The sequence below is a fragment of the Rattus rattus genome, chromosome 2 (genome assembly GCF_011064425.1).
Source record: "Rattus rattus isolate New Zealand chromosome 2, Rrattus_CSIRO_v1, whole genome shotgun sequence".
In the NCBI taxonomy this organism is placed as follows: Eukaryota; Metazoa; Chordata; class Mammalia; order Rodentia; family Muridae; genus Rattus; species Rattus rattus.
The window spans coordinates 46792482-46817106 of NC_046155.1; the positions used below are offsets into that span (position 1 = coordinate 46792482).

The 24625-nt window shown below is 53.3% G+C and overlaps 1 protein-coding gene across 3 annotated transcripts in view; it reads right to left on the bottom strand.

The window, feature by feature from the left end:
• Positions 1-7381: 7381 nt before the first annotated feature.
• The window catches only part of Sh3pxd2a (SH3 and PX domains 2A), a 198869-nt gene continuing 181625 nt past the window's right edge, over positions 7382-24625 (bottom strand). For 2 of the 3 annotated variants that reach the window (XM_032892159.1, XM_032892158.1), the window contains 6 exons: positions 23995-24078; positions 19197-19314; positions 14283-14617; positions 12999-13048; positions 10545-10664; positions 7382-9648 (listed from right to left, as the gene is read on the bottom strand). In XM_032892159.1, coding sequence (XP_032748050.1) covers positions 7699-9648; positions 10545-10664; positions 12999-13048; positions 14283-14617; positions 19197-19314; positions 23995-24078 — 2657 coding nt within the window. In that variant the 3' untranslated portion in view covers positions 7382-7698. The remainder of the gene's footprint in view (positions 9649-10544; positions 10665-12998; positions 13049-14282; positions 14618-19196; positions 19315-23994; positions 24079-24625) is intronic. The other variant, XM_032892160.1, reaches the window with a different exon arrangement.

Sequence of the window (24625 nt, forward strand, 5' to 3'; positions counted from 1 at the left end):
TGAGGGCTGTGCTGTCCGTCTGGAGGTTGGGAGGGGAACCAGTGTTTGAGCACACCTGAGTGGTTTAAGGGCTATCAGGAACAGCCCAGTCTCTCTCTCTCCTGTAACCATAGATCCCTAACTCTCAAAGGGCCGGTAATGGAGAAGCCTCCTTAGAGTCAGCCTTTGGAGCAAAGGCATGGGGCTCACACTGGGGTCCGTAATACCAGGCAAGCCTTTTAAGTTGAGAAGCTGCTGCTGCTGCTTTTCTGGTGGCCTCAGGACTTTGAGTGGGAGTGGGGGAGGGAAGGGGCAAACAGGGTCAGGCAGGGTGTCAAGCAAGGGGAGCTACACTAATGCTATGCCTTCCTCTCAGGCCAGAGATCCTGTGAGGTGAGTATCGCCACCTAGAGACCAATAGGGGAACAACAGGCCAACCCCGTGGCTGGGGTGGGGAAGAGGCAGACTGGGCCCAAGGTTAGAACTGTGGACACTTGGCACAGCCTCAGAGACATGGGGGATAATTACACCTTTTCCTGGGAGGAGGCTTTGGCCACCTAGTCTTAGCCTGCCTCTGAACTGACCTCAGGTCCATGTTTTCCTGCTTCTAGAGACTAAGGCAACTAGGTAAGGCCCGAGGGTCCATCTTTGGCTACTGTGGGAACTGACCTCTCCTCCTCCATCCTATCCCATGGTCATTTCTGGAGTGGGCAGCTGTTTGGGCCAGTGGGGCTTTTGCTGGTCAACTGAATGGGTCCTCCGGTGCCAGAGAGAATCACATGATTCTGTTCAGTTAAAAAGGTCAAAAACTTTATTTAGTCTTTAGGGAAATACAAGATGCCTGTAAACATAAGATATGAAACAAAACAACCCAAATTTTAAAGTCTAGAAGCATGCCAAGACAGATCATTTTTACAGACCAAAGAGTCCCACCAAAGTGATAAAGGACACCCGGAAAGGGGCAGGTCAAGGGGGCTGGGTCCCTCCCCCGGTGACACTGTGTTGTTTGTGATGAGACTTATAAAAAACAACCCACTATTAGAACTATGAGAAACATGGAGATAGTTTAGCACCACCCAGGATCCTGGAGATATGTTAGCACTTACGTGGACCCCTACTGCATCCAATGTCCTTGTCTCCGTTTCTCTGCTGAGGTGGGGAGGGGAGAAGCTGGGGGAAGGGCTCCTGCTGACCACGGTAAGCTGGCTGGGGATGAGTGGACACTAGGAAGTCCCTGTGATTTAGGAGTCCCGGTGTCATTTACATGCTTGTCCTTACCACACGGCAGCAGCGGCCACTCACATCTGCCTTAGAAGTTTACCTTCCAGGCCTCCTAGTAACTGGTAAGGACACCCATGCCCTCTGTTGCAGGAGACAAGCTTTAAATCTAAGAGTGGCAACTGTGTACCCTTTGAAGTGAACTCAAAAGCGGTGTACCTCAGCAGCAGCACATGCGAGGTCGGTGTGCTCACCGGGTCTGACTGGCATCAGGAGGTCGACTCGGCAATTAGAACCATAGGTTCCATCGGAGCCTTGGGTATGAAGGTCCAAATGAGGTCACCGTCCTCCTGGATAGACCTGGGCTTTTACGTTCTAGTGTGGGGGATGTCGGGTCCCTACTGTGTGGCCTTATTATGTGGTCAGTGGTCCCTAATCTGTATGGTTTGACAGGCTGGCTCTGCACTGGACAGAATGCACTGGGTAAAAACTTCTAGGAATCCGGGATGAGAATGGGCTCCCAAACCCAAAGATTGGCTTATGACTTGCAGCACCTCTTCCTTAAGACAATGATACTGGAGGCCAGGGTTGGGCCCGGTGAGCGAGTTTTCTCTGGCTGGACTCTTGGCTGTCGAATAACAAAAATTCCCTGCAAACCTCTCGTTTTAACCACCGAGAACTGACTCTTTCCTGCTTCAAACACGTTACGGCTCCAAACTCTGTCTCTCAGCCTTCACACACCTGTCTATAAGACATCTCTGGAAGCTTCCACCCGGCTCGGGGACAGTAAGCCCCAATAATCCCAAACGTGCACTCTCATCTTGCCAACATGCCTCCTGCGAGCTTTCCAACATGCCAGATACATCCGTTTGCGCTAACACAATTCTCACACTTCCAAAGACACAGACGACTGCCCAGAGTGAGACTTAGAGTGAGGCAGAGACCTTCGGCACCGGGGACCCCACCCTAAGGCAGTGGGGTCTTAGGGTTGCAATAAGGGAGGGGTACTGTCAAGGTCACTTGCGATTTAGAAAGGGGAGGGGGTGTCACATGCCAATCCCTTGCAGCCAGGTTGGGATCAAGGCTTTGGAAAGACCCTTCCGACTAATCTACAAGCACCAGTGTACCTACTGTGTGGCCTGGGGACCCAGATGCACAGAACAAAGCTATCAGCAATGCCACCAGTCACTGAACCGCCCTACCTGTCATGGGCTCTCAGCATCGAGCTTAGGAAACACAGGGACATGAGACTATCACACTGCCCAAATGGGACTTAGCCAAAAATGTCAGAAGGTCCTGGGGAGCCTTCCACACTCACAGGAAGCAACCTAAGGCTTGCTGTGGAGATGGGAGGCACCTCTGTGTGGATACCCGCAGGTCCTACAGTCTCGCCACAAGCAGTCCTCAACCTGACAGCCCGCTTCTCCTTCACAAACAAACCAAGACCCAGCAGCTCTTGGATCCCCCGGGGGGGACGGTTCTCAGACCAAGGGTAGGATGCAGGTGGGTGCCCTATTTAATCACCTCAGCGCATTTCCATACTCAACAGTATCTCTTCCATATCTTCGTCTTGGTGCCCAGGACAAACGGTCTGGGCTGCTTCTGTTAGCTCTGTTAATACCAGTGTGAAGTTTCCAACTAAATAATAAAATAATTACAAAAAAAAATATAAAAACAAATTTAAAAGACACATTGCACTCTCCAGCCAGAATCGTGTGAGTGACACACATGCTGCCAGAAGCTGCGAGTCCCTTGGGACCTGCCCAATGCCAAGGACTAGTTCAATGAAGACTGCCTGCCCAGTATTTATTTTCTCTAACCCCAAGTAATTTCAAGTGGGAAATTACCACCAGTCTCTCTCTCTCACACACACACACATAGACACTCATGGACTTTAATTGCTCATGGAAATTACCATCACACACACACACACACACACACACACACACACACACACACACACACACACACACACACACGCTTTCTCAGCCCTCAAAAAATCGAGGGAATCTTAATTGGTTAGTGATGTGGACTGCTGTCTTCCCAGAGAGCTGCATGGATGTTCTAACGGTCAGCTGTGCAGCCATATCTATTCGAAGGGAGAGACCCCAAAATGGGCCCTGTCCCTCTCATTTATAGAAATTCACACAAGGCGGGTCAGAGCAGCAGGCCTACAGTACTATATAAATGGGGGGGCACACCAGCAAGGCCCTGCTCGCTATCCTGGGGAGCCGTCCTGGAACTCGCTCCTCGCCCCCCAAAGGCCATCTTTTCCTGTCATTTTCCTTGCTGCGTGAGAAAGGAGGCGAGTGTGCGGCTGCCTTGGGAGTTCCTGTTGTCAGAGGCAGGCTCCTGCCTTCTGCCCAAGTCACTGAGATGAATGGGTGGCCGGGACTCAGCCCCAGGCCTACTGCAGGCCTGTAGGAATTTGGCTCTCACTGGGTGTGTGGGGCTTGGAGCACCCACCCTCCAGATGAGTTTGCTTACGGCCGGGATTCCTGTCTCCAAGCTGAACTGAGGTTTTACAGTTTTTAGAAGGACTCAAGCACACATCCAAAGCACACATCAGGAGGCTGGGGTGAGGGGGCTGCGGGTCTCTCTGAGCAGCTGGCTGCAAACCAGAGTGGGTGTTCCTACTCCGCAATGGGGACTGGGCCCAGGAGGTCAAGAGCACTTCCGTCTGGGTGGACAACACTGATGGGCTGCCCTCTGGTGGCCGCCCCTTTCTTCACAATGGGGAATGGGGTGTGGATAGATAGCTAGTCCCCCTAGGGAATCAAACCCACGACCCCTCCCATTTTCTGCAGACAGACTTGACAGGGTCTCCACTGTCCCGAATCCCTCTTGGTTATATTGCACTTTTCCTGTCTCAGATTGTTTTCGTTTTCCATTGAGAATGCAAAGTCTTTGGAGGGGATAGGGGCTACGGTAGCCTGAAAGAAATTATATATTAGTTAAAGCCAGGAAAAGTCGGGGCGATTTCACCTGGTTTCCCCCCTTCCTAAAAACAGAACACTACAACTTAAATAGCTCTACATCTACTCTGCGAGTACTAGTCATATGGAAATAACGTTTGAAATCCCCTTGTCTTTTTCCCTTAGATGATAGATGCTGGAACGTGCCTTGCTGAGGAAGCGAAGGGTATAAATGCCAGTAAAATACTCTCTAACATCTCAAAGTGACTACGAGGGTTCTATATAATGCCTTCGTCCATTAGGAGTGAGAAAGAGGAACCCTTGAGGCCAGGCTCGGGGTGAGAGGATTGAGGCCTTTGCAGACAGAACCCCAGTTGTGAAGGGAGCCCCGGGGAGGGGGAGGGCAGACAGGAATCTGCTGCTGCTGGATTATCCCCCTACCTGCTTCCTCCTGTTCCCCGACTTCGAGAAGCCAGGAGGAGCCAGGCGGTGTAGCCAGGCCTGCTACTCACATGGAAGGATAAGGTTTGAAGACGTTTCCCTCCACCCCTGGAATACAAGGAAAGGGTCTTTAAACTGAAAGAGAAACAAAGCACCAAACGATGCATCTTCAGGCATTATATAAACCTCAATAATGACCTCAGAAGGGCTCATTATGGTTAAAGTTGCAGTATACAGCAATACAATGTCGTTTCACATTTTCAATCATAACTAATGGAAAACTAGGTTTGGACATTTCTGAGATTCCACTTCTTTGTTTCCTTTTAGTCCGATCTGGTTTTCTTCCAGATGGGTCAGAGCCCCAGGCCCCTCCCTCCGCCGCTGCACAGTCCGTCCAATATTACAAAGCAGCTCATTAGCTCTAGGGAACGGCCTTCTCGCCTGGGCAGGGCTAGGATCCAGGGGTACAAGGCCTGGCATCCCTTGGCCGTGTCTGGGAAAGCCTGGCATGCACCCTTGTTTCAAGTATTCTTTGGGTTTGCAGGGTCTGTGCTGTGCCCTAATGGGTTGATGGTGAGGGACCTTGGCTATTACTTACTACTCGTTGCCCAAGTCTACATCCTGACACTAGGTGGCAACATTCCCCACTTTTCCCAGATGCCTGAGCAACTCCCAGCCATCCCTGGGGCTGGATGTTACAATGTAAACACAATGACCACACAATAAACTTAGAGGGGCAGGGGAGGAACACAGTATCAATGCAGTGCCCGCACCTGCCATTAGTTGGGCAATTTAGGGGAAAGTCATTTCCTGTCCTTGGGCTAAAGTAACATGAAAGGATAGGATGGAGTGACCTCTAAGGTCCCCCCCCCCCTTTTTAAGGATCTATGATTTCAGGGCACAGGGGATTCTGAGAGGGTCTTTGGGATGCAGACGGAAGACTGTGACAAGGACAGGGGAGATGGGAAAAGCTGGCTCTGGGGATCCCGGTGGTCCAGTCCAACTGAGATGCTCTGTGCCTGGCGGACACATTGGTCATGGAGCTGGCTCAATGCAGACATCTGAGGAGCAAGGCTGTGGGCCCTCCCCTTGGCAGACAGCTATGTGGAAGATCCTCTCACCTGACGGCCACTCTACTTTAAATTTTATTTTAAATAGTCATAAATTACTTTTTTCCTCTTTTAATAAATATGTACTGTTTTAAACTGAGAGTATATACTGCATCTTTAAGCCATGCACTTTGCTCTCCGGGTTTCTTTCCACCCCACCTTATTTAAAGTGCATTAATTAAGAAATAATGAACCACTTCTTTATCATTATTGTTCAAATAAGTACAAATAATATCATGGAAACACTACACCACTACCATTAGTACTGCAATCTAGCAGATGAACTCAACACCCCACTCTATTTAATACTGTCCAGCAGAAGAAAATAACTAATTTCAATTTTAAACAAACTCATGAACACACACAAAAAAAGGGAATAGAACAATGTCACCATGGGCTTCTGACAGAGGAGGCTAGCGGTTTGCATCCGCCCATGGGAGGAACATGGGCTTGGGGATCCAGGAGGTTAGGGTTGGGAGCTGAAGGCAGATCTGCCTGGGAGGAGGGAGGAGGGGCGCTCTTCCTCCTGTGTCTGTTGGAACCAGCAGCCCTTGGTCAGGGGAGATGCTGGCCGCTCAGCCACAGGCTGTGAGGCAGGATCTGTCCCAAATCAAAGGCACGTGTGGCATCCACTCCCAGCATGAGGGGAGTCCCTGAAGGGCACTGCTGGGCTTCTCTCCGGAGGGTCCCCTCTGAAATGTCAGCACTAGCTCACAACCCAAAGCAGACAGAGGGCTGTGGCAAACTCACTCCATTCTTGTGCTCCGCTGTTCCCCGGGGGCGCTGCCCCTCAGGAAGACAGGGTTGGTTCCTGGTTTCAAAGTCCTCCATCTTCTTGGGTACCCTGCCAGCAGGCTAAGGGGCACAGTGGGTACTGTCTGCTCCAGGCTGACCCAGCCAGGGTCCCTTCTGCCGAGGTTGAAGAAAGTGGGCAGAAGCAGGCAGATTAGCCACCCAGCAGGCTGGCTTCTAACAACGTCCTCTTTCCCTCTTGGGCAGGAACCTGAATACTTTGTTCCACCGAGATGGGGACTTGGCTTTACCGAGTCCCAGAATCCCTGGTGAGGTGCCATGCTTAGGTACTGTGTACACAGTGGAAACCTAAACAAACAACCTGGCTTATGGAAAGGCAAAAGACAGTAAACCAAAATCCAAATAAAACATCCCTCCATGGAATTCAACGGAAACCCCACCCACTACTATTCCCTTCTCCTATGTGAGGCTGAGCCCCTCGGGCCCCCCCAAACAATTTCTAAAATAAACCCCAAACCAAACGTCTGATATAGAACCTCCAACCGATAACCCTTTCCCGAACATGCAAAAGGAACTGCCTACCCGGAAATCCTCAAGCAATCTCTAGATTAGGAGGAGCTGGCATCCTCTAGGTCAACTCCCACACTGTCCTCCATGTGCCCCGAGGAGGGCAGGCTCTCCTTGCTAGGCCGAGTCAGCAGAGCAAGAGGAGACGGTCCTGGTTGGCACCTGGGAACTCTTAACTACCAAACATAGGCTGTGGCCTGGCCCCAGGAAGGGCTGAGCTCGTTGGAGACGCCGCCAAGCCCCGGGGCCGGTGACTTTTCCGGACACCCACCAGTGGACGGTGGTGGACTAGAAACCAACACGATCCCCGACACATCATTAGGGCAACACGAAGATGACTTCCCGAGGCAAGAAACCAGCCACTGAAGTGGCTGAGAGGGCAGGACACCTCATGACATCTTTTCCAGATCTGCAGCAAAGGCACGATTAGGCTTTCCCACATGGCCTGGGCTAAATGGCATACGGTCCATCGGCGTGCGGTGTGCATGCAGGGGTCCCGGGCCCAGGACAGTCCTGCTATTCCCTTTCTCCTACTAAGTGTGCACGCCCACCACACCCTCCCTTCCAGCTGGAGGGTGTACTGGGGGGTCACGTGTTCCGAAGGGTTCAACGTTGTCATCCCCCTCCCCCCTCCCATCTTGTCCTTCCCCGAGTCTGCGTGCCACCGGCCAGTAGCAGGCAAAGCAGCACACTGAGTCTGGAAGGACCCCGTGCCGCTAGTTCTTCTTCTCAAGGTAGTTGGAGGGTACCCAGCCCTTGAAGGGCTTCACCTCATCCAGAATCTGGCAGTACCACCAGCCATTGGGGTTCCTCTCTAGCACCTCCATGGACACCCCCTCCTGGAAGCCAGCTGTCTCTTCATCCCCCTCATAGTCTGCAATAGAGACGTACACATCCTTGAGGTTATTGTGGATAAACTGAGACTTCTCTATGGGCTTAGGACGCACGGGGGAGACAGGGATGCCATTACGTTGGGTGGGCAGCAGGGGTGATTCTGAGCCTTGGCTGGCAGCCCGCTCTGCCAGGCGGCCCTTGGCCTCAGCGGCTGCTGACCGTGCGGTGCTGAAGGAGGAGTTTCTTCGGACACCTCTAACGCTGTCAGTGGCCGTTAGCGACTCATTCCTCCGCAGGGCACAGGACAGGTTGTTGTCCTTGGGTGGCGGAGACACAAACACAGATTGGGGCCTGACTGCCACTTGCCGGACGCCGTTCCTCATCTTCACCGCTACAGTGCCCGAGGTCTTGCCGAAGCCCCCGGGGGGTTTAGAGGGGATGGGTGGGGTGGCCCTCTTGTTCTGGTTCACAGTGTTGAGCGCTTGCACACGCTTCTCGATCTTCTCCAGGCTGTCCGACTTGCCCTCGTTCTGCGTGCTCTTAACTGTGTCTGGCTCTTTGCTATCTGGGTCAGGGTGCTGGTTCTCCTCGGGCACCAAATAGTGGGAAGGAGCCCAGCCCTCCAGCTCCCCAAACCTCACATACCACCACCCGCTTTCTACCTTCTCCAGCACATGCACCTCAGCGCCTGCAGGGAAGCTGATCTCAGAGTCCTGGACCTTCTGATAGGCACTGCATGTCACGTAGGTGGTGCCCTGTCCTTCCCACTCCTTTTTGGGAACACATGGGGGAGTGGTGGCTGGGAGAGGGATGATGTCTGCAGACCCTCGCCTGGACCCCTCAGAAGCTGTCTGGGGGGGCAGCTCTGAGTCCTCACTCCTAGAGCCCTTGAGGCCCCCCCGGAGCTGGCCCGTGGGTCTCAGCTGGCGCCGTAAGGAGCTAATGTCCATCTTCTCCTGGCTTTGGGACTCGGCTCGGTTCAGGACTGGCTTTGGTCGGACAGAGGGCTTGGCTCGGACACAGGACGCCAGCCCAGTCTTCACATCAGGATCTTTCTTGGTCCCGCCCTTGGGGGTGTCATGGATGCCTGCATCTGAGGCAGAACGTGGCTTCAGGTCACCGCTGTTCTTGGACAGGGAGGAAGAGGAGGAGGAAGAGGAGGAGGTGGTGCTGATCGTGACGGAGGAGGAGAAGGAGATGTTGGACTGGTTTTTCCCCAGTTCTGCCTGAGCATTCTTCTCTGCCTTGAGCTTTAGGAGAGATGAGGACTTGGGAGAATCTGACTTAGGGGAGTTTTTCATGGCAAGGGACAAAGAGGAGTTTCCAGGGGAGTCGCTGTCCCCAGAAGAGCCTCTGGCAGACAGGGTGTCCTCCGTGTATGGCCTGAAGCCCTCGTTCTCATAGATGGTCTCCTCTTCCAGGGCCACGTCCTCAGAGGACTCACCCACCTTGAAGTGGGCCCGTTGAAGGGAGGAGGCAGGCGAGGTCCTTCGGGGCTGGGCAGGATGCTTGTCCCCTGAACCTCTGTCCTCCGTGGGTTCCTCATTCAGCTCAGGCTCTGAGTCGAAGCCAAAGGCAGGGATGTCATACTCGGGTTCCTCGTACTTCAACTTCAGTGGGGAGCCCTGGTTCTCACAGGCACCCGCAGGATTCTCCTCGGTCTCCTTAGGTTTGCCTGGGGGTGCGGGTGGCGGCACCTTGGGCCGGGTCAGAGTGCTGGTTCGGCGGCTCAGGTTGGGCTTCTTGCGCTTATCGATGTATGAGGCCGGGGCCCAGCCCTCCTTCTCCCCGATCTGCACGTACCACCAGCCTCCTGAGTTCTTGTCGATGACCTGAGGGGGGCAGAGGGGCAGGCCAGTGAATGGTAGGGCTCTCTGGGTCCCTACGATGGCCCAGCCTATTTTATAGATACAGCAAACTGAACCCTTTAACAAGTGGCCCAAGACCTATGGTGGTCAGCGGAAGGCTGGATTCAAACCCTGGTCTTGGTTTTGAGGCTTCCATTCTCCTGGTTTCCCGGCTCCCTAAGTCTGGCCAAAAGCTCGCTAGAGCGGATTTCCTCTATAGACCTCCATGACACCCACCCCCCAAGTCTACCACATTGTCTGATCGAGCTCCTAATAAAACAGCAGCCTTGGAAGGATCCATATGTATAAAGAACCAGTGTTCTACTGTCCCTGTCCTCCACCCTGACTTGAAAGGGTCTCCTGGGTGAAAATGGAAAGAAACAGATAAATTGGGAGGTACAGGCTGAGACCAGATCATCCCCACAGAACATCCTCCCAGTAGTCACAAAAACCTCATTAGATAAGAGATTTCTTGGGTCAGTAAACAAGACTGATCTTCATGTGCGGGCACGCACACGTGTGTACGTGTGTGTACGTGTGTGTGTGTGTGTGTGTGTGTGTGTGTGTGTGTGTGTGTACACGTGTGATGTGCTATCCTCTCCCAAATAAAACAGTCCCGATGAAGCAAACTGCTCGGTCATGTGCCCTCATCAGCACTTCACTTGGAGGCTCCTTGTGCTTGGCCCTGCGTATGTTTTGGGAGACGCCGTTATGGGACAAACAAGTGAGGGGCCGAAACCAAGGGCTTTAGCCCTCGTTGTGGCCCTGAGTAGGCAAGTACTCATGGCCGGGAGGCTCGTCTCTGTCACCCGCTCTGCCTGACCCTCAGAAGACATGTTATAAAATATGAAACACAGGTCCTTGGCCTGCAGGAGGCTCACCTCTGCCTTCTGTCCGCCTCGAAAGCTGATGCCGTCAGAAATGCAGGACTGGAACTCAGCAATGGTGTAGTACTCTACCTCAACAGAAGGGGGCTCTGGCGGCTTTGGCAGCTGGAACCCCTAAAGCAGAAACAATCAGCAGCTATCGCTTATGCTCCAGGCCTTCCCCCCCAGGAGGTGGCACCCAGGGTTCCCTTAACACTAGTTTGAGCTATTGGGATGCTCACTATTAGAGGCCTCTATAGTTTTGTCCCAAGGTGGGGAGCTAAAGTCAGAAGAGCCATTCTAACAAAGCAAGGACAGCACCATTTCGTTAGTCTGAGGGGTGGATCCCAAACCAAGTGGGCAGCAGCTACAGAAGAGGGTGAGAGAGCCAAGTGTCCCCAGGACAGTAAGGTAGAAGTATAGGGGGCAGCTGGTTGGGGGAGGAGTCTTTGGGAGGGGGTCAGCATGTTGGTACCCTGAACAGAACGCCATTTCAGTGGGCAGGCAGAATATCCCAGGGTTCCTATGTGCCTTTTGGATGCTGGCACACAACTTTTCTCCTAGTGCCATCCCAGGACACTTAGAACAACTGGCCTGTGGTCTGAGAACCACGTTTTGTTTTTTTTGTTTTGTTTTTTTTTTTAACAGCCATTTGCTGTGTACCTACTGGGTGCTGCTCTGAGGCAGCCTGTACAAGCCACAGGGACAGCCAGCCTGGTGAGCTGTAACTACAACAGGGTGTACTCTGGACTTTGTGTTCGAATGTTTGTCCTTCCTATACTAAGGGGTTAACATGGAGCAACTGCAAAGGCAAGTGTGTGTGTGTGTGTGTGTGTGTGTGTGTGTGTGTGTGTGTGTGTGTGTGTGTGTGTAGGGGTGGGGGACAGCTGTGCTGTGGAAGGAAGACTTAGACGACCCAGATATTCTGAGCCTGAGTTTCCTCTTCTGTCAAACAGAAGAACTAAAACTGGGGTCATAAAGATGATTGCTGAGAAATATAGTACACTCTGGTCCAGGGAGGAGGAGTGCGGGGACAGCCGAACAAAGTTGGAGGTCAGTACCTCGGGAACCGTCTCTCTCTTTACCCTTCGAGGCCCAGCTTCCTCTGTTGTCTAGACTAAGCTGAGCTGTTCAGATGGGAGGAAGACGGTTTAAGGGTGAGTAGGTGTGAATCAGTCAACTTTCCCTGCGCCCGTGCCTGGATGTACAGCCACACGTGGAAGCTGGCCTGGTGAGCCGTGCTTCACCCCCTCCTGTACCCTGACAGGGTGGGATGCAGCTGGGTCTAACTGGAACCAGCAAGCTTGCCCCGGCGAGCTTGCATTTGTTAAGTGTGGAAGGAATGACTCTGTCCTTGCCAAAGTCAAGTCTGCCTGAAAAGAATTAGCTGGGGTGCAAAGAAAGGAAAGAAAGATTCGTCGTTCAATTGCTTGCAGAAACCCAGGCAAAAAAAAGGGGGGGGGATAGAAATTTTACTGGGACTAGGTCACAAAATACTCATGGCCAGAGGCCATATCTTCTGATATAGGGAAGGCCCCAACTCCTGTGGCTGGGAAAATGCCACTGGAGTAACACACAGCCAGGTATGATTTAGGGATTTGTCCCAAGTAGAGTATCATCTAGCATTCAGGAGTTCACATAGGAAAGGGAAACCCTGCTTCTGGTCCCAAATATGAACCATAGCATCCCATCCTTGAGCAGACCTAGGAGGTGGCCAGTACTCCTCCTACCTATCAGAGAAGGAAACTGAGAACTTTGGAGGGGAGGTGACTTACAAAGGGTCTTTCTCTGTTCCTGTGTCAGAAGTGGAATCTATACCTGGTTCCAGTGTCCCTTCCAGGGATGCTAGGGACGGCACCTCTAAGGCCTCCTGCATGCTCAACACTACTACTGAGCTACATTCTAGCCCTGAAGCTTGTCTTCCAACTGCATCACCAACATTGCTGTTCCCCAAGTTCCCCAAGCTCCCCGCCTGAGAGGGTGGTTATCAGTCACCTATTAAAGAGCCAGGGACCTCAGCAGTATCAACCCTCCATGAGCCAGGGCTTGTAATTCACTCTCCTTCCTGGTAGGTAAGCACTAGTCTACCCTTTACCCTCTGTGGAGCCTTCCACATTCCCTGAGCAATCCTGAGAAGGCTGTAAGGCTTCTGGGCCAATGTGGCCCCATGTCTAGGCCTGGCAAAGCCCCACTGGACACTCCTGCTGGCCAGTCTAAATGTTTATGTCTGTCAGAGTAGTGGCTGGGATGGATTTATTTAGCCTTGGTGTGCGGTGCTTTTCGGATTATAAACTGTCCAGATGTGTTCCAGAGAGCCCTGGGATCTGCGGGCTTTTGCCCCTGTCCCCTACAAAGATGGAAATCCCAGTAGGGCCCTCCAGACCCCTGGGTCACAGACTCTGCTTCAGAGGTAGCAGTGAGGGTTCTGGGAGTCATCCCAGAGAAGGAATGGAGAGACAGATCACATACCAGGCTGGATTCTCTGCGCGGGGGAGGTCTCGTCCTCAGGTTCGGGGAGCCTGAAAGAAGAGCCACAGGTTTGAGAATACTAATGGATAACAGTACCTGTGGCCTTCCCTGGGTGGGGTCCACTCAGAGCCTTGACACTTGATGCTGTGGTCCCATGGTGATCAAAGACCCTGTGTTCTAAGTCACTAGGAGTGAAGAGGCCTTTAAGCCACTTTGTGGGGTGGAAGGATCCACCCCCTAAATGATAGGTACACCAATCTACAGATACTGCAGGGAGTTTTCAAGGTAAAGGCCGCATGGATTTATCAAAATTTCAGCAAAAGCAGGAACCACATCTACTTTTTGCTCACTAGTCCCTGAGTCTAGCACAAGGCAAGACAAAAGCCCTCCCCAGTAAAGATTTTTCCAAGCACCAGAGAGCTAACAATAAAGTTAAGAGCTAAATATCTAAAACAAAACAAGACAAAGCAAAAAGCCCAAAACAGCAATCCTCCAGATTGTTGGTAAACAGAAACTGCCCCCACACCCTATAATACCAAAGGTGTTGCTAGGCTACAGGTGTGTGGAGAGGTGTGGGCACACGGGCTTTAGTAATTCACTGTGTCTGCAGCTGGGGGATGGGCACACATCCACCACAGCTTTAGGAAGCCACAGCTCTCCCCTTCCACCTGCATGTGAGTCCCGGGATCACTTCAGATGAGGTTTGAGTGGCAAGCACCTCTACCCATCAGGCCTTCCTGCCATCTCTCTTCCACATCTTGCATTCCCAATGGCAAGCCTGTGCAGAGGACCTCAGACTCATAGCTCATGGGTTTGTAAAACCAGCTGTATGCCAACCACCTAGATTTCTAAAAGCTTTTTCTGGAGAGAAAAAATGCCACTTCTTGCTCTTGGGGCCCGTCTCTCCGCTAAAGAGCCATCCCTGGTTCTTTCTTAGGGAGAGGGAGGCCAGCAGCCTGTTCCCCCCTGCAGTACTTCAGAGCAGTGGCTTGCAGGGACACAGCCATTCCCGGGACCCCTTCGCTCTTGTGACCATCAAGGGCACGTTGACAGAACCCAGGCTATCGCTCGGCGTGAAAAAAGTCACGGAGGCCCCAGGGAGCCCCTGGAGTTCCCTCAGTCATGGGGTGAAAAAAGTCACGGAGGCCCCAGGGAGCCCCTGGAGTTCCCTCAGTCATGGGGTGAAAAAAGTCACGGAGGCCCCAGGGAGCCCCTGGATCCCCCTTACCCGTGCCCACCCACTCCATAGCTCCTTGGGAGGAACTGGGGCCTCCGGGTGCTTACTGATCTGGGCCCGCTGAGGAGCAATCCTGGCCACGGCCGGGGAGCCCTGGGCCAGCTTGGATGTGGTCCTCTCGGGAATGCCCGAGGCACTGCCATTGGAGGCGTTGCAGAGGATGGGTAAGCTGATCTCCTTCTTGGAGATGGGGGCCTCCGATCCTTCGCCTTCCACTGGAGCCTCCTTATCCCCGGAGGCTTTCTTGTTGAGCAGGTTGCTGATCTCCATGATGCTGCCTATGATCTCCACCGGACCTGCCAGGTTCTTCTTCCGGGTTGGCAGGTCGTCCTTGGCCTTCTTCAGATAGGATGCTGGTGCCCAGCCCTCTTTGCCTAGGTATCTGTGAGAGGAAGGAGCGCGCCATCGTTAAAGCCCTCATTTCTGGTTTTCCCTTCTACTCCTGGGCCTCAGTCTCCATCTGAGCTTGCCCAATGGTGCCTTCTCTCTAATGCTCTGCTGGAGGTTTGACAGTTCTGCTGTTATAGAGGAAACCAGAGTTGGGATCGCTGGGAAAGATACTGGAAACTGAGTTATTGCTCTCAACAAACGCTGGGCCTGAACATTAGGGTTCTTGTATACATTGTTCTAGCCAATAGGTAGCCCTTGTGATGGGCTGAAGGTAATTCTAGAGAAAGGAAGTTACGAATGGATGTCCTGTGGCTAACCATATCCCTGTAGAAACGGAAGTGTGACCAGAGAGGAAAGAGGCAAGCACATGATAGGTCTCGATGCATTGTCCTGTCCAACCTTCTTCTGTAAGGAACAGATGCAGCTGCTAAAATGGATCCAAAAGATCAGACACAGAAGGCCTTGAGACCAAAGGAGGTCGTGAGAGGGTTGAGCATGGTGGGACATGCCTAAAATCCCAGCAGTCAGAAGGCGGAGGCAGGAGGGTTAGAAATTCTAGGCCAGATCTGGGATCCAACTGGGATTGGGTTTGAGGCCTGCGCGTTCATTAGGAGGAGGTTAGAGCCTGGTACTGTAAACCGGCTCACACGCCCAGGGACTTACTACTGTTGTCTTGCTAAATCAGTGGTTCTCAACCTTCCTTAATGCTGCAACCCTTAATACAGTTCCTCATGTTGTGGTGACCCCCAACGTAAAGTTATTTTTGTTGCTGCTTCGTAACTGAATTTTGCCACTGTTACAAATTACCTGAAATATCTGTCCGATGGTCTTAAATGACTCCCGTGAAAGGGTCATTGGACCACCTGTCGAACTTCCTTCTGAATACTTATTTTTATATATACATAAATTGGTGCTACCCTCAACCTCAGCCAGAAAAGCTTCTCTCCGTGGTGGTCAGCACTCAGTGCAGAGACTGGTTTCAACCAGCTTAATACTAAGAATAATTGGCCGCTGAATGTTCTGCCATAAACGGGATATCTGTATCACCCCCTTTCCACAAAAGGCTCTCAGGGAACATCACGAAAGAGTGGGTGGAGCGACCGTAAGAGCCAGAGGTCGGGGAGGAATGCCGGGAAATGCTGTTTTTTGAACACGGAAAGGCGACTGAACTCTTGAACGCATAGTAGCCAGTTACCTGTGTAAGATCAGGCCGCCAAGATCGATAAACATCACAGCACTAATTAAACCCAGTAGGAGGGAGAGGACATGAGGGAGGAAGGGGAAGTGTTAGGGAGGCCTGTGGGGAGTAGAGAGGAGGAGCTGGGGTTGGATATGGTCAAATGTAGTGTTTACACGTACAAAAGTGTCAAAGACATAAAAAATTTCTATTTTTAAATTTTTTAAGCTCTAGGTCGGCCTGGGCTAAAGTGTATGCCTCTATCTCAAGAAAGAAGAGAGGTGGGGCTTAAGCCTTAGCCCTGCACAAGCAAACACAGAGGCACACGCCTGCAATCCCAGCTCTCTGGAGGTGGAAGCAGGGGATCGGAAGTTCAGGGCCACCCTCAGTTACACAGTCTAGTCTGGATACAAGAGACCTTGCATTAAAACAAAGCAACATTTAAAAAAAAAAGTGGGGTGGGGAGGAGGCCACCGCCTAATGGGGGAGGGTCCGAGTGATGATGGACAGACAGCAGACAGGTCAAGTTCACAGGGTTAAGTCCACACATGTAACCTTTTAATGCTGTGGCTTAAAAATAAAGTACTTGATAGGTGGGTTGAGGACAATTGGGAAGGAGTAGTGAGATCTGGCTTCTCCTCATACAGTAATAAGAAGGAACAAAGAAAGAGCCAGGCACAGTAGCTCACAGCCATACTTGTCACTTGGGAGGCTGAGGCAGGAGGACTGCCTTAAGTCACACCAGCTTAGGTTACACATTGGAACTATACAGGACTTTGCATTCTTTTTTTCTTTTAAAGTCACATTTATATAATCTTGATGGTTGAAAACGCCTTTTTCTCTGTGCAGCTCTGGCTGTCCTGGAACTTGCTTTGCAGACCAGGTTGCCCTCAAACTCACAGAGATCTGCCTGCCTCTGCCTCCTGAGTACTGGGATTATGGCACGTGCCGCCACTGCGGGTGGAAAAAGCCTTTCTAAATGGGGCTATAAACGCAAAAGCATAAACACAGATAAAAGCACATGACTGGATAAAATTCAGACCATTGTTATGGCAAAACCAAACCAAACCAAGAGCTCATAAACCAAGGCTATCGGCAAAAGACATGGCTGACTGAATTTCTGTTGATTGCTCAACTGTGTAAAACAGCGTCCCTCTCTTCCCCACATGGTGTCAAGCCTTCATCCAGATCGGCAGCGAGAGCTTGCTTCCGGGCCCAGCACTGGCTGGCCGGTGCTTCCGGCTCTAGGTTGCAATGTCCCCATCTGCTCCCTGGGACACAGCTGGTTCTTTAAACATGGCTCTTACAGACCAGATGTCTGACAACCCCCATCGCCCTCCTCAGTGTGACCTTGTTCTTGGGAGTGTGTTAGGTAGGAGAAAGGCAACACAGGGGTCCAAACAGAAGGTGGCTCCTCACAGCCACGTCACTGGGAGGTACACACAGGTGTGCCCAGTTTACACGTTCTTTGGAAGGCAGACATTACTGAACCGAGGTTGGCTCCTGGATGTGACGGGTGAGGCACAGAATGTCAAGGGTGGAGAGGAATGGTGGGAAAATGTGCCTAGCCTTTCTGTCGTAGTAGCTAAGGCTCAGGAGGGCAAGGCAGTTAGCAGAGGGCCGGAGGGAGGCCACACCAGGCCACAGGGCTGCTATCTAGTTATGTGGCAGTGGCAGAGGAAGTGGCTCAGGACTGTGGGATCTCAGTCAGGCGCACGTACGACCTGGGGTGTCCCAGATCACAGCCCCCTGTGTCCACACGCTGTGTGGATAAAGCCATGTCCAGGTTTCGTGGTACAGGACACAGCAGGCGGAGCGATCCTCGCATCAGGGGTGGCCATCAGGGGTGGCCGTGTGACTGGGCACAACTTCCTCACAGCTGTTCCCAGCTCTGTAGTAGGACTGACTCCAGAGAGATGCTGGCTGCAGAGGGAACGTGTAGGAGTGTGTGTGTGTGTGTGTGTGTGTGTGTGTGTGTGTGTGTGTGTGTGTGTGTGTGTGTCTAAGGCTGGGGGAGGAAAAGAAAGACAGGAAATGAGGATCAACATACAGCTAGGAATGTTGGGAAATAGCAATGTTTTAAGGAGGTATCTGGCAGGCTTCTTAAGGTAGAACGGGATCACCACAGGGTCCTTTTCAATTCAAGTCTCCACCGGCTAAAAAGCACCAAGCTATAGGGACAGTAGCTGACTAGAAGTAGCCCAGATTGATACTATTCGTTGTCTTAAGACAGACAGACAGTCCTACCGACTGGCCGAAGACAGACCCTAAAATATAAAAGGCGGCTGTGATGGTCAGTCCTAGGCAAACACACGCAGACCTCCAGCCAGCTGGGAGACATATCTGCAACCCTTCCACATCAAGCTTGTAGCTCATGGATTTGCAGTTGGTTCCAGCTTCCATTGCTTAGAGAACAGGAGACCAGGACTGGCTGCCTTGGATGACACACGTGTATGTAAGAGTCCCGTGCCACATGACAGGAAAGAAAGGTACATCTCAGTCCTCCAGACCTGACAGGCACCAGGGGAACGGTGACGGGGACATCAGTTCACACCAAGGCTCAGTCACCTGCGTCCTCCCTTGCGGCACAGACTGACCATTAAGACCATCAGACTCTGCTGCTGTGCTCTTAGCCACGGTCGCGGGGGAACTCGCACTGATAGATCACAGGCTGCTGTGGCACAGGCCTTTGGAAAGGGACCACAGTGAGTCTAGGGCGGCTGTCCCCACAGTTCACACAGGGGACTATTTCTGTTAGCTGGGTTGCAAGCAGAGGAGAGAGAGCTGAGCAAAATCCCTACGGCTGAATTGCCCCAAAGGAACTTTCTGACCACAAATCCACTTAAGGCAGGTCTAGGGTTGGTAATGGCAGAATGAGACCCAGAGAGTTTTGCTTGCGACACTACTCTAGACACGCGCCCAAATGAATCCCTCAGCTGAGAACGATGAGGCTCCGTTTGGGAGAGACACCGAGAGAACGAAGAGATCTCACTTGGAGCCCAGCCTGGCATCCAGTCCTGTAGAGTGACTATACCCACCAGGAACATGGATGCCAGAGGTCTGTGTCTGGAGCCTTGCCTATTGAGCCGTGAGCCACAGAGGCAGCCGCTGGGTCTCGGCAGGGCCTGTGGAGACTGGGGCTTCAGGCTGTCTGAGCTGAGGGACAGGCCAGGCAGCCGAGGTGGATGCAGAATTCAGGTGTGCTGAACTCCTGGCTGTGCCTGGGAAGGGGACTGCACCACTGCCCGTGAGCTGAGGCAGCTCCCATTCCTACTGGCTGGGGCTCAGCCTTTGCTCTCAGGTCCTAGGAGGCAACCAGTGAACCCAGCAGAGCATCTACCTGCCCGTCAGGTACCGTGCACTGAGCTCTGGTCCCCAGGAGCCAGGCTCCTACCTGATGTACCACCAGCCTTCCAGGTTCTTTCGAATCACCTCCACGGTGACACCCTTCTCGAAGCCAATCTCGTCTTTGCTTTGGCTGGTGTAGGGCTGCACGGTGACATACTTCTCTTCTGTGAGTGGGTGGGTGAGAGAGAAAGCGCGGTTAGTTGGAGGCTGTGGTGCAGATCCTGTCTCCCGTTCCCCTCTGCCCAGACTGAGCCTGGCTCAGCCATGCTCAGCCACTAACACGCCCTGGGCCAGCATTGGCTTCTCCAGAGAAGAGGAAGCAGGGCTCAGAGAGCAAAAGAGGAGTCACTGGGTTAGGGGGTCACTGCTGTTCCTAGGATAAGCCCAAGCTAGGCAGGATTCCAGGGTGCCAGCAAAGCCTTAGGCAGCGTGAAAGCAGGTCCTCCACACAGGGGGTCCCAGAGTTTGGAGGATTCTGCGTCTCCTAGGCTTTAAGTCAAGAAATTGAGACCAGTGCTAGGTGTCTCCTGAACGCCTTGGGAACCCTAGCATGTGTCCCCTCAATACGTGTCATGTCCCGTCTACACTCCATACTCTGGATTCTAGCCCTGTAAACCTCTGAGATTCTCTCAGTCTGCCTTCCAGACTAAGGCTTTCAGGAACACCCTCACTGAGCGGCTCAGCTCCCTTAACAGCAGACCATGGTGTTTACCCTAGAGTGTCCATGGAGCAAGTTCTGTCGGAGTGGCTGTGGGGTTTGTCACGGTGTGTGCGACTGTGGCGCTGCTGTGCCTTCACAGGCGGGAAGACGTCAAGGGCCCTACCACGTGCCCCTCCTGCAAAGGCCCATGTTCTATTTTTCCCGTGTGTCTCTGGGGGCGCCTCCAAGTTTCCCCAGAGCACTGGAGTCTTCTTGGAAAGAGCTCGGTGGGAAGGCTGAGCAGTAGGCATCCCTAGAGGCCTTTGTTCAGGCTTCCATGTCTGCTGAGGTCCACCCCGTCCGTCCTCGGGAAGCCTTCTGGTAGACCTGCAGCTGACTGGGTGAGGCCACCCACTCTTATGAGTCCGCCCGTTGGATGGTCTGGGGCCCAGGGAGGAGCATGCTGCACCCTCCTCCGTTGGAAGAAGTGGTTATCTGGAGGTGCTCTTGGGAGGGCTGCCCTGAATCCCGCTGTGCTGGATGCTCCCTAGAGGGCACAATGGTACCCAGCACATGACAGCAGGGACTGTTACAGTAGAGTCCTGGACTTGATCCATGAGGAGGAACGCAGGGATGAACGGGAACTGGGGAGGAGCTTGCTTGGGAGCTCAAAATAGCAGGAGTCTGGCCTCAACCGCCTGCTGAGCCTGGCTCCCAGCTGGACCTTGTTGGGCAGCCTGTCTCGACCTCTAGGAGGCTGTGGGGGGTGAGGAGGGAACTGCAGCACCAACACCCTGCTGTGGGAGGGTTCATTCTCCCCTGCATTATCAGGGTACTGTAATGTCTCTGCAGGGCTGATAGCATTCCCCTCGGATAGAGGCAACTGTCCCGTCAGCCTGCAGGACGGACCTGGTGGACCACAGGCCATGCTCAAAAAACTGCCCCAAATTGAAAGGTGCATGACAGCACGAGAGGCTGCACGGGGCTTCATCTAACTCTCACCACAGGCCTTCCTCAGCATGAGCTAAGGAGGGCTCTGCTTGGAGCCTGCAGATTCCATCCCGGCCCTGCCCAGGAGGGCTGCCAACACTGCCTGAGAACCTGCCCAGCCAGATTCTGACTAGGGCCCTGGAGAAGTTCCACAGGCTCCAGGCCAACCCTCTGCTCTCCTGCCTCTCCATTTTCCAGTGGGCATGGTAAACCCTGGCCTAGGCAGCGGCTCTAGGGACAGTGCCAGGTCTGGGAATCCAGGGCCTGAGGTCCAGGCGAGGCGAGGCCTGGGCTCCACATTTTGCATTTGTACGGCCAGGCTATTTTTAAAAGCCTGCGGTTCGAGCAGGAAGCTATCAGGAAAGTTTTCCTAGGCAAGGTTGCTTTTGAAGAGAAAAATGACAGCCCTTCTTAGGGGAAGATTAGAGGAGTCCTGCCCTGCTCCATGGCTGAGAACAGGGCCTTGACCATGTGTTCAGTTCTCTTTCTCTCTCAGATGCCAAGCCTGACCACGGTAGCCCTTTTAAGTGTGTGCGGTGGACAGAGTCCAGGGCCAGCCACTTGGGGCAGGGTATGCAACCATGGGTATTAGTTCTGGCTAATGGTTGCAAAAGACCCCGTACTCGAGGCACTGGGAATGTTATGGTCCCCCAGGTAAAATGCTGACCAGAGGCTCATTCTACCCTGGTTACCATGGGATTCCAGAGAGGAGCTCAGTCCTGGTTCCTAACAGGGCAAGACAGACCACCCCTCCCTGCTCGGCTCTTTGGACTGGTGGTTTTCAGCTCTGAGTCAGGTTGACACAGGTGACTTGGGTCTTGGGCCATTCATCTAACAAGTGGGCTCTCCCCCTTACAGGGACCAGTCCCCACTTCCAGTTCTGGCCATCGCCTCTATGGTCAAGGGGAATGTCTAGAGAAGAGAGTGTCCAGACATGTGTCAAACCGTCCCTGTAGGTAGCTGAATGTACAGTTGGGTTGGGTCTCTGGACAAGATGCCCCTTTAAGAGACAGGGCTGAGGGAAGAGTGAGGCAGCTAGGGTCTGGTCAGGGCTCCTGGGTTCTGTGATCAACCCATGCAGAGATGATGGCATTCTTAAGCCGGTGAATGAAGGCTGGCCAGGAGGCCGGTGGGTGGGTAGGCTGGGGGAGGTGGACAGCCTGTCCCAGTTTGGGAGGCAGGGGCTGGAGGCCCTGCAGTTTCCAAACCGCAGAAGCCTCCTCTTTCCAAACACTTTCCCCTCTGTCAGCAGTCTCTCTGCTCCCCTCCCAGCCCCTCCAACTCCTCCAACCCCTCCATAGAGAGGCCTCTGATTCCAGAGGTCTGGCCAGCTGAGGGACAGGGACCAGAGGACCCGGAAGCTCTGACTTTTCTTTCACTCATGGCCCACTGTCGGTTTTCCAGCCGCTGCTCGCTGGGTGGTGCCGGCCCGCCCGCCCGCTCTCTGTGAGCCCTCTTTGGCTGCCTGACTTAATAGAATACAGTTCATAGGGCTAGGGCTGGGGCTGGGAAGTCTGCCTGATAACGTTAGCACGTGAGGTTGTGGCTTGCCTTTGCTCAAGTACAGGCGACTGGAGAATTATGACTACTTAGGGGTCTACATGTACCGTTTTGTCTGAATTTACCGTGTCTTCCTGGTATGAGGAGTCACGTACATGTGTCATTTGTGGTTATATGCTGACGTGTCCGGGAGACTTAGTTGTACGTGGAAATCCACCTGTGACTACAGAACTCAGCTATGTGCAGCAGAGCTTGTTTGAGGACACTTCTGGAATCACCATCCCTGAGTGGCGTGCAGCTGGGTGGTGGTTGGTTGCAGCTGGGATGTTGTGCTAGCCACACCTGTAGCCTGCAGGCCCTTGTGTGGGCCTGTCTCTGGTCTCTGTGAGCATCTGTGTGGTCATGCAGGCAACAGCACGTCTGGGACTCAGCAAGTCATGGGAGGCAGAACAGGCCAAACCTTTGTCCTCCTTGTGGGACTCTGGGTCCACATCCTATTGTCTTTGCCATTAGAGTTGGAGGCCATGTTCAACCCTAGCCTCTTGGCACAGTGGTCCCCTACAGTCTCACTTTAGGGTAGCCTTAGCTGTAAACGTGGCCTGTTGCTGCTTCTCCAACTCAGGCCCCCGCATGACCCCCCAGGGTCCACACTAAGACCGGTCTCTGGATGAGCCGGGTTCTTTATGACCAGCACTCTGAGTCAGCCATTGGCTGTGGCCACCCTGGAGTCCAGACATTCTCTAGCCTGATTCTTGGGGTAGGCACTGAATACACTGTCATTTGGGAACAAGCTTGGAGGGTGAGGGTGGTGAGTCATGGGTTACCCTGTTCTCCAGAGAGGCCTGCGTGCACTGTACACCCGTCTCGGCTTCTAGCTGCACTGTCACCGCAAGGAACACACACTCTGCCCTACTCTCTGGGGGGCCAGGAGAGACTGGCCACCCAGCATGAAGGCCTGTACATTGTTTAGGGGTGCATCCAGAGGCTAACCCTCCTATCCCTCCCCTCCTACAAGTTCCTGGGTGTTGGGAAGGATCTAAGCCAAACAGTCCTGACTCAGCAAATGTCAGCTTCCCAGTCAGCCCAGGGCCTCCCTGGAGTCCTTGACTGAGCTCCTCCTGAGAGCCTACAGGCCGGTGCTCCTGCTGAGGGATGGCCCTTAGTCAGTGGTGGTTGGAAAATGCTCTGGTGCCATGATAGGTTTGGCTTCTGTGCCCTTCTAGGTTCAAGTGGAGCTGCTGAAGAAAGGCTGTGTGGGCTGGCGCAGCAGCTGGCGAGAGAGCTGGGGCTGAGGGAGCCTTTCTGAGGGGAGGAAGTAATGAAGGACAGAAGATGGGAACCCTGGCAGGCACAGGAAGCTCTGACCTCTCTAACACTCGGGACACCCAGGACACGCAGGACACGCAGGACAGGCTTCCCTTTGAGACATAAGGACTTCGCTCATGCCTCTCTTCCCTCCCAAGGAACATATAAACTCATCGTCAGCCGCATGTCCCCCCAATGCCCAGGGCACTAGCAAGCCAGAGCCATCCCTAGGGCCACATCGATTCCCAAGCAAGGCCCTGTCCCCAATCTGAGCTGCAGTGAACGAGAAACAAATCTGGTCAGATCTGGGTGAGTCAGGAGACCACAGGCAGAGAGCAGAGCAGGCAGAGGAGAGGGTGTTAGTGAGAGACAGGCAGCTGCGGGAGGAGAGGCAGGCGCCCGTGGTCACCTCGGCTGTGCTGCCTGTTGACCATCCCGCCCAGGGTCCACCGGCGATCCAGGCGCCGCAGGTGAGCTTTGCGTCTCTTGGACACTGCCGTGAGAGATGGTGATGGTGCCCACGAACCAAACCGGTGGAGAGAATGGAGATGAGGATGAGAGGGGATGGGGGAAGGGAGGAGAGAGGGAGGTGTGTCTGACCCTGCTGGGTTACCGTCGACCAGACTGAACCGGATCTAGGAGTGGACTAAAGGATCCTGGGTCCTCCCCCTTAGCGATTGGAAGACTTTCAACTGCAGCCCTCAGAGATCCTCCCTGGGTTTGCGGTCTACTCACCAGGCATGAATGTCAACTTGCCACCATGGCCAGGCACCATGTAAAGAAAGGAAGGGTATCCAGGGGGAAAGAGCTCTCCCACTGGGTTTATATCCTATTTGTCTACCAGGAACGATTTGCTGAGCGAGATGCACACAGGCAGATGCTACAGGCAAGACTCTGTTCCATTAGGTCAGCCTTTCATGTGCCTCTGATGACAAAGACCACACCACCAGCTTCTACTGTTCAAGGCTGCTTTGCCTCCCACGACCCCCGATCCCCACAGATGAGCATTGAGTTCCCATGAGGCCTCAGCCCTGGCCTGC